General features: G+C 41.9%; 1 protein-coding gene and 1 pseudogene across 2 annotated transcripts in view; both read right to left on the reverse strand.

Annotated features, from left to right (window-relative positions):
* The window catches only part of RPAP2 (RNA polymerase II associated protein 2), a 122427-nt gene that overhangs the window by 103048 nt on the left and 5239 nt on the right, over positions 1-14140 (reverse strand). For both annotated transcript variants that reach the window (XM_077452918.1, XM_077452919.1), the window contains exons 2-4: positions 8341-8386; positions 7975-8089; positions 5910-6008 (exon numbers count right to left, since the gene is read on the reverse strand). In XM_077452918.1, coding sequence (XP_077309044.1) covers positions 5910-6008; positions 7975-8089; positions 8341-8386 — 260 coding nt within the window. The remainder of the gene's footprint in view (positions 1-5909; positions 6009-7974; positions 8090-8340; positions 8387-14140) is intronic.
* Positions 424-542, reverse strand: LOC143928492 (5S ribosomal RNA; annotated as a pseudogene).

A 14140-nucleotide genomic window follows, 5' to 3' on the forward strand; every position in this document is an offset into this window, starting at 1 on the left:
CGACTCAAGTAGTCCGCCTGGCAATTTTCTATTCCTAGAATGAAGACTGCCGATAGGCAAAGTACATTGTTTTTTGTCCAAGATAGGATACGATTCACCTTTCTCTGGGCCGCACAACTTCTTGTGCCCCCTTGGTGATTAATATAGGCCATTGCTGTGGCATTGTCGGATTGAATCCTGGCAGGACAATACCGTAAACTGAACGTTCAGGCCCTCAGGACCAAGAGCTCGGTCTGAATTTCTAAAATGTAAATTTCTGATCTGGGCCACTTCACTTGGACAGTTGCCTCTTCCAGGACTGTTCCCCAACCTAAACAAAAAATGTTGGCATATGTTCTTACTACTTCTCAGGTTACTGAAGGAAGTATTTTTCCCTTAGTAGATTTTTGGATATTAACCATAAACTGAGGCTCCGGCACACCCAGCCTATGGCACCTGGTATTTCCAGGTGGTCTCTCATCCGGGTACTAACCAGGCCCAACTCTGCTTACCCTCCAAGATCAGACGAGATTGGGCGCTATCAGGGTGATGTGGCCGTAGGCTTTGGAGTCAGACACATTGGGAATGTAGAGCTTGAACCCTTTGTTCCAAGCCAATAAGATACTGTTTTTCAGCAGTCTTGAATGAAACGGAGCTTAAGGAACGGCCTTGAATGAAGCCACCATCTCTTTCTCAAAAACCTCATGCAGTTGATTATAAGAAATTCATCTTGCTTCGACCACCTTAATCAGTTCCTTTATGGCGCTGATCTTTGCCTGGGGTAAATCTACCCTTTTCTGGGTGTACCTATGATCAGACCCAAGTATTTTAGCCTTCATGGTTTTAAAGAAGATTTCTCCTAGGTTGAGAATCAGACCTAGATATTCCAGGTAGTGGTGAGCATACTTTGGTCTAAGCGGGCTACTGGTTTATCAAGAACAGATCGACTAAGTAAACCATAATCGTTATACCTTGGGCCCTTAATATGGCTAGAAGAGGGGACAGAACCTTTGTAAACACTCAAGGTACAGTAGCTGGACCGGAAAGCAGAGCTACACACTGAAAATTAATATTTTCCACCTTAAAAAGTAGATATTACTAGTGAGCGAGGAAACATGGAGGTATGCATCTTTTATGCTGACTGACGCCAGAATTTCTCCTCCTTGTAGGATGGAGATAACTGATTTGGATTGACTCCATACAAAAAAAAAAAAAAAAAAAGTGGTTATATTCAGGAATTGAATTTATATTTTTGAGATACAGAATGTCCATTCGGATTTGGCACCGTGAAAAAAAAAATAAAAAAAGAAGAGGTCTGAATCAAACCCCAACCTCTGTTCTTTGATGGGGACCCCCATGATTACTCTTTTCGTTTTCTCTGGATCCTTAGAAACGTTTGATCTGAGAAAATGAGGAGATGAGAACTCTTGGAATTCTAGCTTGTACCTTGGAGCTATTGAGGAAGTCCCTCATTCGTCTCACACTCTTCCTGCCAGATCCTTGAGAACTGCAGAAGAATTCTCCCTATTCGGCTGAACCTGGCGGTGGAAACCGGCTGTGACTGCCTGGAGGCTGATGCCTATTGCACAGGAGAAGGAGCTTTAAAACGAAAATACATTTACTCTTTTTCTTAAATGGCAAAAGGGGTGCTTTCCACTAGAATTTCTTTGGATTTATTATCCAAAACATCCCCAAATAACGGTTTCACCGCAAAAAGGAATACTAGCCAGGAGCTTCTTACAAGGCGCTTAGCGAAGGGCACAAGGCATGAAGGATATAATCTCTCATAGCAACTATTGCAAACATAAAGCTGTCTCCTGGGCCTGCTGAGCAGGATAACCTTCAACACCTGTTTAAACTGGTCTCTCAATGATTAAGCAATTACGGTCAGCGCAGGCTGAGACACTCAATCTGTTAGCATAGTAAAATAAAGTTTTTTTTTTTCTTTCTTCCTCAATAAGAATTCCACCTTTTTATCCGTTGGATCCCTAAGCATTTGAGCATTGTCTGCCAGACAAGTCAAAATTATGCACAGACCCTACATAGTGAATTTTCTCTACCATAGGATAAAGTGTGAAAACTTTTTAGGAGGGGAAAAAAAATGCTTATCTGGGTGTTTCTCTCAGATACAAAAAAGCTTTTCTAGCAATGAATGGACAGAAAAAAAAAGCATGCACAGCCTGAGGAGGCTTTAGTGAACCCAAACACTCAGTTAAGGGTACATAAATGTGGAACGATCAGTCAGCAAGAAATTGCACCAAGATTAAGATTTTAACAGCTGATTCTCCCACATTCGACACCCAAGAAGAGGAGTCATCGGCCTCACCATGGTCCCGAGGGAATTGGTCTTCTCCTGCCCCTAGTTTCTCAGTTTGAGGGTCCTGGTTAATGGAAGAGAACCTGTCACATTTTGACCCACACTGGGATACGATTAAAATTACTAAACCTTTTTCTTTTTAATTATAAAATAAACATCGGCTGTAGTTAAAAACAGTTGCAGACATATCATGGCCCTGATTCTCACTCTGACCAGCCACCACCTCTCAGAGGAGGATTTCATTTGTAGAAATGAGTAGGCTTTCCAGAGCTTGAGGGAAACCCTTTTAGCTATTTTTTGGGGGTGTTTCAACCCCCCCTTTCTGACCATAGCCTGATGCTCAAAGCAGAGGTACTACCAAAAGAAAAATCGCATCCACTGCTTGAGCAATAGTCCAGCTACTGCCGCTGCTCAGCCTAATGCAAATACTAAATGTGTCAAAGAGGTTTTGGTGCCTGTGTCACCAAAACCTCTTTCACTCTCTTCTTTGCTCTTATGTCTCTCTGACAATTTTGCAGCAACCATAAATGGAGTTTTACTTTTTTTAAAACACACTCCCGCATTGGAGGATGCCAACGCCATGCTAAGCCCCGCCCCCTACCATTGCATCGCACCCCCCTTCGCACAAGCATGGGTCTCCGATCCAATGGGATCGGCTGAGTGAGGGATGGCATGGAGGAGACCTGGAAGCCGCTGCCATGTAGGGGCGGTGAAATAAAAACGGCATCACAGATCGTTTTTAATTATCCCTTACACTCAGCCTCTTGAAGAGGGGAGAGTTCAGCTCAGGTGAGGGTGTCTGGAGGAAGCAAAACCCCCAAACTTACTGGAGGTCTGCCTGCTAGCCGGAGGAAAAAAAGTCTGCTGCTTCTTTGACACAGCGTGACTTTGAGCAAAGCATGACATGGTACGTGCTCCATACAACCCCCAGTGGTGACACTTAGGCATGACAATATTTACTTTAAAAGGAGACATTTCATAAGAAAATTGAAAAAATTCCTTAGAAAAACGTCACTTACCTTTTCCGCCGCAGGGTTTTCTGTGGTAAAACCAACAGACCCAATCTTCACCCTTCACAGTGGGTTCCTGTAACAAACCTTCAGGAACCTGGGACCCTTGGGGAACCCACAATCCTGGACCTGTAAAAAGCACCCTGCCAGTAAAACTTTATGGCCTTAATACCAAAAGTATTGGATCCCGGGGTCCAGCTCTCTAAAAAGAGAAGCGTTACAGGCAAAACCTTGTTTCTTCGGATACAAGGCCCGAATACAATTCAATTCGGCCTAAAAGACACTTTGAATGCATCCGGCTGCATAGCTAGCCCCAGCAAGGATTGCTCCAAAGGAGCTCAGCACAGCACATCTTCACTCATGACCGACACTGGCAAAAAAAAAACTGAGATACTCCCAGTAGTGGGAGGGGTTATATAGGGAGGCAACTTCCTGTTTAGGGTGTGTCAGTGTCCAGCACCTGAAGGTGGACTATAACCTACATAGTAATTACTATGGCTCTGTGTCCCGTGATGTACGATTAAAGAAAACAGGGGTTTAGTTGCACAAATTTGCAGATATATGCATAAGCTACAGGCCCCGGCAAGGCACCCTGGGTATCTGTAGACCCTACCTCTACCTCGCTCACTTTAACAAAAGTCAGTCATTATAAAACTCATATCAACCTTCAAACATTAGTACCTCTATCTGGCTTCCTGCAACGTGTGCTTGAATATCTTATCTTAAAAGAAGCATGCCATAAGAGAATTATGGAAACCATCATTGCAGACCTCTACTACGTGAAAGGTTAGTTGTCTGGCTTTCATTTTGGTGCGTTGACTTCAATGCTTGCTATGTAACTACCCTCAAACTAGTGAAGAGATGAGAAATTCTGACTTCTGTTCAATTTTCATTTGAATGTTTTTTTTTTGTTTTGTTTTTTATATAATAAACAACTTTATTAAAATTTTCTTTTGCATAACAGGAAAAAAGAACAGACTCTGGGCATCACATGAGACCAAAACAGCATATAAATTAAATACAAAGCTACAGAAGGTCTGAAGCAGGTCCAAAAAAGCTGCAGTTGTCAACAATGGCATATACAAATTAAATAGGGGGAACAGTCAAAATAATCCTCATTATGCCAATCCGTTACAGCAATAAGTGCTCAGAAATAATGCTTGACTCTAAATAAGAGACCTATATCCAGTGTAACAATCTCACAGGAGTATCCAGGAAACAAAGTTGAAGAGAAAAAATAAAATAAAAAGTTCCTCACACCTGGGTACAGAGAGTGACAAAATCCAAGTCGATAGAGCAGGGGTAGGCAAACTTAAAGAGGTGGAGATCTACCTGAACAGCATGGAAGAAGTAAAAAATCACCGGGCAAAGTGTCGCTTCCTCACACCAATTATAAAGCTTTATTTGCTTACTACCGTGTTGCAATCACATGCATTGCACGGCAATCATGGGTTTAACACAAGTGGTGAGGAGGCAACACATCACCTCCTCACCACCTGTTAAACTCAGATCACTTTTTATAGGAGATGCAGTGCCTGCTGCACTTGTGAATGAGCTCTTAGTTGCATTCGGCAGCTGCACTGGTGGGAATCATTCACACGTAAAAGCCTGTGGTTGAGTTGCGGTTTATCTCCCCCAGTCCCTACTAGCTCCCTGCTGCTTTTGGTGCATGCTACCGCCTGCCAGTTGTGACCTATTCAAGTAAATGGGGCCACTCCACATGGGACAGGAGCCAACACTACAGAGAAGGCATCGGCTTATGTGGCTCCTGTTCCCTAGTACAGCTCCAAGTACTCCTTCTGCATTGCACTCCGCTTGATGCTCTGGGATGGCGGGTCAGCAAGCCCAGATCACGATCTACCGGTCACCTGTCCACGATCTACTGGCAGATCGTGATCTACAGGTTGCCGACACCAGCGATAGAGGGCTGCGGGGCTTCATGGGGGATGCTCTTGAGCGCCAGGGCTCCCACACCACATTATGTTGTTCCATTGTGTCCGATAATCTTTTATCCCAGTGTATAGCTCAATTGGGGTCAGTGGCGACTGTCTTTTCCAGTGAAGAGCTACCAAGCACCTTGCAGCTGTCAGGATGTGAGATACTAATTGTTTTGCTAGTCTGGTTAACTTAGGGGGAAGTAACCCCAATAGAAACATTTTTTGGAGTGGGGGGTCCAGATCAAGCAATCACTGGATAAGGGTCTGAACCAAAACTCCAATATGGTTGCAAGAGGGGACATTGGCAATAAATATGAAAGAGTACCTCGGCATCTGCAACATCGCCAACAGTGGTCCGAAGTTGAGGGATATATGGCCTATAAAACGGTCAGGGGTCATATACCAAAAGTAACATCTGAATGTTTTGTGCAGGTTGTTGAGCCACTTATTCTGACGACAGACAGCTAGCAATTTCAGGAGTTCTGCAATAGCAGTCCCCATATTTCTCTCATTACAGGCGATTTTATCTGTTCAGGCTTTGTTTGACTTACAGAATCAAATTATTTAATGATTTCAATAATAGGATGGTATCCAAAATATAGAGGTTAATGTATTTTTTTTTCTATAATAAAAAAGCTTTGATATACAGTAAAAAGGGATTCTTACATTTTCAAGCCTCTTATTACATATAGGGTATCCGCACTGCTTGATAATTGATCTTTCTTCAACTGTGTCCTTATAGTGAGATGGAGAAATATACTGAGCCTGCAAAGCAAAAAAGACACCACTGAGTGCTTACAAGTTATTATGCACGCAGAAAACCTACAAATATACCTTTATTTCCTATGATTTATTTATTAGAACTACAAAGCATGGGATCATGTGGACTTAATTCTCCTAATATGGCGTTGCCCCAAACTGCATCTTTACTGGAAGGAGGTAGTAGACACGCTAAATATGGCATGTAAGGTGAAAATTCCGCTGGACCCAAAGTGTTGTATACTAAACATATTGGAGGAGGTTGTTGGGGGAGGAACAACCTAGGATAGCCCTGAGCAGGGCACTCTTTCATGCCTGTAGGCTAATTTTATTAATGTGGAAGTCTCCTCATCCTCCCACGCATAAGTCTTGGGTATCCTTAGTAGGCAACTCTTCACTTTTAGAAAGCTACATTTATAAATGCAGGGGCTGCCCTGGCAAATTCAAAAAAGTGTGGGAATTGTGGCTGGATACTCTTGGACTTAGCCCTAAGGAACTTGTCTATCAGAGAATATTTAAAAAATGTCGAAGTAGATCTTAAAAATTTAGTTCTGTGTCTAAGACAGTTACACTAGGAGGAATGGGACTCAGTCTATGGAACTTGGTCACAAAATGATACTGTGTTAATGAAGCTTTGAAGTGGAATACGTTATTATCTACATATTATTATGTAAACGTTCATGTGAATAATGCCACAATCTTTGTTGGTTGCACTAGTCTATTTATTGACTTGCATTGTCTTGGACTGCAAAACTTTTTGTGTATTTCAATAAACATATTTTTTTTGTTTTAAATCAGGCAAAAGGAAGAAAAACTACAAAGCACAACAGCTTTTCACAAGATAAACATTTCCCAAGACAGACACACAGCACACAATGGTAATTACCACCCTAATTGATGTAACTTAAAAAGGAAAAATTCATCTGTGAAAGGGTAGATTAGTAAGCCCGTAGAATATTCATAACTAGATCTCTACAGAAGGATATATTTTCTTGGTTTATACTTTCACTGTCAAATTATAGGAAATACACAGGTACTTTAAAGATGCAAAAAGCATAACTATGCTATGAGAATGTCCTATTTAAAGAAGTTGTAAAGGCTAATTTTTTTTTTTTTTTTTTTTAGTAAAATAACAGGTTTATACTCACCTGCTCCCCTGATCCTCCTCTTCTGGGGTCCCCCCCCCACTGACAATGTGTGCGTGTCAATAGTACATCGTATTGAAACGATCAACGCTCCCTGCTGACACCACTGCTTGTGGAAGAGAATTCCACATGCTAACCGCTCTCACAGTAAAGAACCCTCTACACAGTTTAAGGCTAAACAGCTTCTCCTCCAACTTTAGTGATGGCTGCATGTCTTTTTAAATTCCTCACTTCCTTTTTCACTAAATGTTTTTTTTTTTCTCTATGCTATGCTTGGGTCACCAGTACAGTATTTGTACATTGATATGATATCCCCTCTCAAGTATATCCTCCCCAGAGAGAATAGGTGCAATGCTTGTATTATTTTCCCTAGATGAGGTCCTCCATTCCCTTTATTTGTTTTGTTGCCCTTCTCTGGGCTCTTTCCAGTTCCAGCACATCCCTCCTGAGGACTGGAAATGGACGGCATACTCAAGAAACGGCTGGACAAGAGTCTTGTAGAGTAGGAGAATTATCGTTTTTAGCTCTGAAGTGAATCCCCTTTTTAATGCATGCTAATAAGCAAGTGTTAGGAAAGGGGAGATGCATTTTTAAGACTAGTTAGGTTTGGCCTGGGATTTTACTTTAAGTTTATTGCCTCGTCTTTTAACAGGTAGGCTATTGGCAAACAAGTGATCCAGGGCTGACAGAGTTACTTCAAATGCTCAAAAGACAAAAAGTTTTACATAACAATTAAAAATAAAATTCAGAAGAAGATTGGCTGTAGCTACATATATTTACACATAAAGTACTATCATTTTGAAAAAAATAAATAAAAAGACACTTACACACTCTAATAAGAAATCAGCTGTGATGTTGTTTTCTAAGAAGCGTTCAACAATCTGGTGAGCCCTTTTCTCAGTTTCAACCTTACGTCTGACAGCACGTTCCAGCGCAGCTCTTCTGTGGGGTTCAATGACAAACATGGCATTGTTATAAAAGACATTCTACTAACATTGTATACACCAAGCAAGACTTTTCCCAAAACATTCTCGCCAGATGCGGGGTGATCTGACCGCTTGTTTGTCATAATCACAAGGTAATAAAAATCCTGATTTATCAAGATTGGTGACTTTTTTTTTTTTTTTTTTTTTTTTTTTATCTTGTGTGTATATAAAAAAAATAAAAATAAAAAATAAAAAAAAACACTTTACCTCGTTGCTGCATCCTCACTTGGCAAGTCACTGATTGGCACATTATCTAAAAAAAAAACAATATTAACATGATCAGACAAAATAGCAAGATAACAATAAGCATATCCAACTGCATTTTCACCTTAAGAGGAACCAGTCAAGCCTATTTACTGCCAGTGAAGTCATATTTCCCACCGAAGTCTGTATGCAACTGTAAACAAGTTGGTAATACCAGTATTGTAAATTAATGGCAATATTAGTGATACATTGGTTGTGGATGCACATGTGGCTGAAAGGGGTCAAAAGGAATGATTAGCATCACTGCGCTCACTTACCCATGAACAGAGACCGAGCTCTTTGCGTTTGGGTATTGTGCTGGATGTGTAAATACATCCATACATACTTCTGTTACAAGAAAGCAATTCTGGATCTCACATCTAGGAGAGATATATATTGGTCACTTTATATAGAACTAAAGGATAAGTGCAATGGCTGGCATGGGATGTAAACAGATCCCGAAGGCCGTGGCAATTGGACCGAGGTAGGTATGTATTATATCTCTGGAAGCCTCTACAGACCTATTACCACACATTGGGGATTATTTACTAAAACCAAAGAGTGCAAAATCTGGTGAAACTCTACACAAACTGAGTAGAATTATAGGGGTCTGATGCGAGAGATAGCTGTGTATGTATGTATGTATGTATGTATGTATGTATGTATAAAGAGACTGTTGCTTTAAGAATTTATATTATGCTTGATTTTTCTTTCCTTCTTAGATGGCTTGTTTCAATCCCTTGGAAAACAAAACTACAGGATATGTGATGGCAAAAAAACAAAAAACAAAACACAGTGCTGAATTGTCTTTGAGAGCCACATGATATATACACCCATTTAACTGTTCCTTTTCTACTAAGATGATATGAATGCTGCTTGGACTAAACTATACAATCACACGCCTAGTGCTTATGCATATTCATAAAGTATATATATTGTTAAACTTGATGTTTTTAAGTCAGAGAAAATTCCTTCTACGTTCGGCCTGGTAGTGCTGAGTGTGTGTGAGAGAGAGTGTGTGAGTGAGAGTGTGTGTGTCTTCACTGCAGTGTCTATAACAACAAAAAGCACCTACTTATATTATGATCTGGACTATCTCATCATCTGTCTTGTTTGGAGACCCCTGAATCGGATTTCACAAAACCAATCAGCTTCCATGTTTTATTGTCAAAGCTTAATTGAACAAGCCGACGTTAGAAGCCGATTGGCTACCAGGCACAGCTGCAACAGATTCTGAGTGCACCAGCTTTAGTAAATCCAGCCATATGGGTAAGGAGAGAGAGTGAAGCTTTTACAGACACAGAGAACAGTGTCTCCCTTTTGAGCGATACGTTTGGATGAATCGGATTACATGTTAACCACTTAAGGACCGCCGCATGTAAATGTACGTCGGCACAATGGCACCGACAGGCACAAGCACGTACATGTACGTGCTTGCCTTCCGATCGGACCCCCTCCCGCTGGCTGCGGCGGTCCGTTTCGCTTCAGGAGCGATCCAGGGATGAGGGGATGGCCGTTGGTTTCTGGCCATCCCCTCTCGATCGCTCCTGGCGAATGAGAAGCTTCCCCTGCCTGTGTAGTGTAAACACAGGCAGGGAGGAAGTGATGTCATTCTCCTCGGGGGCGGTCTTTTTGACCGGACTGCGAGGAGAACACAATAGTGATCGTTTATTTACTTTTCACTGCATTTAGTGTCAGTTGTGACAGTAAAAAGTGTCAGGGCAGTTAGTGTTAGGTCCAGGGTAGCCCCCTACCCCCCCCTAATAAAGGTTAAACCCCCCTGATTGCCCTTAGAGTTAACCCTTTCAACCCCTTTTGCCAGTGTCACTAAGCAATCGTTTTCTGATCGCTGCATTAGTGTCACTGGTGCCGCTAGGTAGCTAGTTATTTTTTATGTTCCCTGTCAGGTTTTTATATAGCGTCAGGGACCCCCATATACTACCTAATAAAGATTTTAACCCCCTGATTGCCCCTAGTTAACCCTTTCACCAGTGATCACCGTATAAGTGTTACGGGTGACTCTGGTTAGTTAGTTTGCTTTTTATAGCATCAGGGCACCCACCATTTATTACCCAATAAAGGTTTAACCCCCTGATCACCCAGCAGGTGATATCAATTAGGTTTTAGGGTCAGGGTCTGCGTCGCCCCAGGCAGCGCTAGGTTAGTGCCAGTACCGCTAACACCCACACGCAAAGCATACACCTCCCGTAGTGGTATAGAATCTGATCAGATCAATATCTGATCTGATCAGATCTATACTAGCGTCCCCAGCAGTTTAGGGTTCCAAAAAAACGCATTGTTAGCGGGATCAGCCCAGATACCCGCTGGCACCTGCGTTTTGCCCCTCCGCCCAGCCCACCCAAGTGCAGTATCGATCGATCACTGTCACTTACAAAACACTAAACACATAACTGCAGCGTTCGCAGAGTCAGGCCTGATCCCTGCGATCGCTAACAGTTTTTTTGGTAGTGTTTTATATTTAAATCCTGAAGGCGGTGCTTGGTTTTCAGGGTCCTGTACGCGGCTAGGCTCCCAAAAAGTCCCACATATGTGGTATCCCCATACTCGGGAGAAGCAGCAGAATTTTTTTTGGGGTGTAATTTCACTTATGCCCATAGCATGTGTGAACAATATATCATTTAGTGACAACTTTGTGCAAAAAAAATTTTTTTTATATTCCTGCAACTTGTGGCAAAATATAAAATATTTCATGGACTCAACATGCCTCTCAGTAAATACCTTTGGGTGTCTACTTTCCAAAATGGGGTCATTTGAGGGGGGGGGGGGGGGGGTTTGTGCTATGTTGGCATTTTATGGCCTTCGAAACTGTGATAGGTAGTGAGGAGTGAAATCAAAAATTTGCACCCTTAGAAATCCTGAAGGCAGTGATTGGTTTTCGGGGTCCCGTACGCGGCTAGGCTCCCAAAAAGTGCCACATATGTGGTATCCCCGTACTCAGGAGAAGCAGCAGAATATATTTTGGGTTGCAATTCCACATATAACTATGGCATGTGTGAGCAATATATAATTTAGTGACAACTTTTTGTAAACTTTTTTTTTGTCATTATTCAATCACTTGGGACCAAAAAAAAAAAATCAATGGGCTCAACATGCCCCTCAGCAATTTCCTTGGGGTGTCTACTTTCCAAAATGGGGTCATTTGGGGGGGGGGGGGGTTGTACTTCCCTTCCATTTTAGCACCTCAAGAAATGAGATAGGCAGTCATAAATTAAAAGCTGTGTAAATTCCAGAAAATGTACTCTAGTTTGTAGACGCTATAACTTTTGCGCAAACCAATAAATATACGCTTATTGACATTTTTTTTTTTACTAAAGACATGTGGCTGAATACATTTTGGCCTAAATGTATGACTAAAATTTAGTTCATTAGATTTTTCTTATAACAAAAAGTAGAAAATATTTTATATCGTAAAAAATAAATATCGCAGAGGCAATCAAATACCATCAAAAGAAAGCTCTATTTGTGGGAAGAAAAGGACGCAAATTTCGTTTGGGTGCAACGTCGCAATTGTCAGTTAAAGTGACGCAGTGCCGAATCACAAAATGTCCCCTCATGGATTGGGGGGGGGGGGGGAAAATCGGATGATTACGGACCTCCTGTCAGATAGATGGAAAATAGGACATTCGTCCGTCTGGATTTTGCGGAGTGGATCGCAGCGGGGCAGATCGGATGTCAGCAGACATGTCACCGCTGACATCTGCCGCTCCATAGAGCTGTATGGAGCGACCGTTCAGATTCGCCTGAAAAAAACTGACAGCCAGAGCTTAACGGGCCGCATGTGTGAAAGGGGCCTAAGGGATATAGGAAAAAAAAAATAAAAAAAATTATACAGACTTAATGCTCTTTAACCACTTAAGGATCGGGCCTATTTTTTTTAAATCGGTGCTTACAAGTTAAAAATCATTTTTTTTGCTAGAAAATAACTTAGAACCCCCAAACATATATATTTTTTCCAGACACCCTCGAGAATAAAATGGCGGTCGTTGCAATACTTTATGTCACACCGTATTTGCACAGCAGTCTTCCAAGCACACTTTTTTTCTTTTTTTTTTTTTTAAATAGGATTTTTAAAACAGCTTACCTGTAAAATCCTTTTCTTTGAAGTACATTACGGGACACAGAGCCATAGTAGTTAGTATGTGGATGAAAGATTACCTGGAACCTGACAGCCCATGCTTCTTCAGGGTGGGTCTCAATAGCCAAACCGTTAAATTTATCATTTGTAAAGTAGGATGGAACTTCGGACCTTGCGAGAGAAGGTCTGGCCACGAAGGTAAGGTCCATGGGTTACCTACTGCCATCTCTACATACTATGATTTCCTGGACCCCGCTGGGGTTACAAGAATCAACGACTTCCCTTCCTGCTTGATCCTGTGAAGAAGTTGTGGATGCAGGTGGAATAGGAGGGAATGCACAAATCAGCGAGATGGGAATAGCAAGGCACCCATTTCGCATGCTAGCGCATCCCTTTTTCTTGACACAAAGTTGTCAATCTTATTTGTGGATCCTGGACGCAAACATATCTATGTCTGGGATTTCCCATTCTTGACATATTTACAGGACGCTATCCGGGTGAAGGAACCATTCTCCCAGGAAAAAACGATGACGACTCAAGTAGTCCCCCTGCCAATTTTCTATTCCTAGAAAGAATACTGCCGATAGGCAAAGTACATTGTTTTCTTCCCAAGATAGGATAAGCGTCACCTTTCTCTGGGCCGCACAACTTCTTGTGCCCCCATGGTGATTAATATACCGGTAGGCCATTATTGGGGCATAAACGGATCGACTCCTAGCAGGACAATACCTTAAACTGAACGTTCAGGCCTCAGAACCAAGTGTTCTGCCTGAATTTTTAAAATGGTAATGGACAAGGCCATTTCTGATCTAGGCCACTTCTCCTGGACAGCTGCCTCTTTCAGGACTGTCCCCCCAACCTAAACAAAAAAAGGTTGGCATATGTTGATACTATTTCCCAGGTAACTGAAAGGAGGATTTCCCCCTTCGCAGATTTTCGGATGTTAACCATAAACTGAGGCTCCGGCAAACTCCGCCTACAGCACCTGGTATTTCCAGGTGGTCTTTTATCCGCATAGTAACTACTATGGCTCTGTGTCCCGTGATGTATGATAAGAAATACAATTTTTGAATTAAAAAATAAGACAACAGTTAGCCCAATTTTCGTTTTATATTGTGAACGATAATGTTACGCCGAGTAAATTGATACTCAACATGTCATGCTTAAAAATTGCACCCGCTTGTGGAATAGCGACAAACTTTTACCCTTAAAAATCTCCATAGACGACATTTAAAAAATTCTACAGGTTATCAGTTTTGAGTTACAGCGGAGGTCTAGGGCTAGAATTATTGCTCTCGCTCTAATGCCCTGTACACATGGTAGGACTTTCCGGCAACAAATTCCGTCTGATTTTTTTCCCAACGGATTTTGGCCCAAACTTGTCTAGCATACACATGGTCGCACAAAGGTTGTCGGAAAATCAAATCGTTCTGAACGCGGTGATGTAGAACACGTACGATGGGACTATAAAAACGGGCCAGTAGCTTTCATCTCGTAATTTATTCTGAGCATGCATGGCACTTTGTCCGTCGGAATTGTCTACACACAATCGGATTTTCTTGATTGAAAATTTTAGATCCAGCTCTCAAACTCTCAAACTTTGTGTGCCGGAAATTCCGACGTAAAAAGCCCGATGGAGCCCACACACGATCGGATTTTCCGACAACA

The sequence above is a fragment of the Lithobates pipiens genome, unplaced genomic scaffold (assembly GCF_037356315.1).
Source record: "Lithobates pipiens isolate NorthernLeopardFrog02 unplaced genomic scaffold, aLitPip1_a1.2 Scaffold_23, whole genome shotgun sequence".
NCBI classification, from domain to species: Eukaryota; Metazoa; Chordata; class Amphibia; order Anura; family Ranidae; genus Lithobates; species Lithobates pipiens.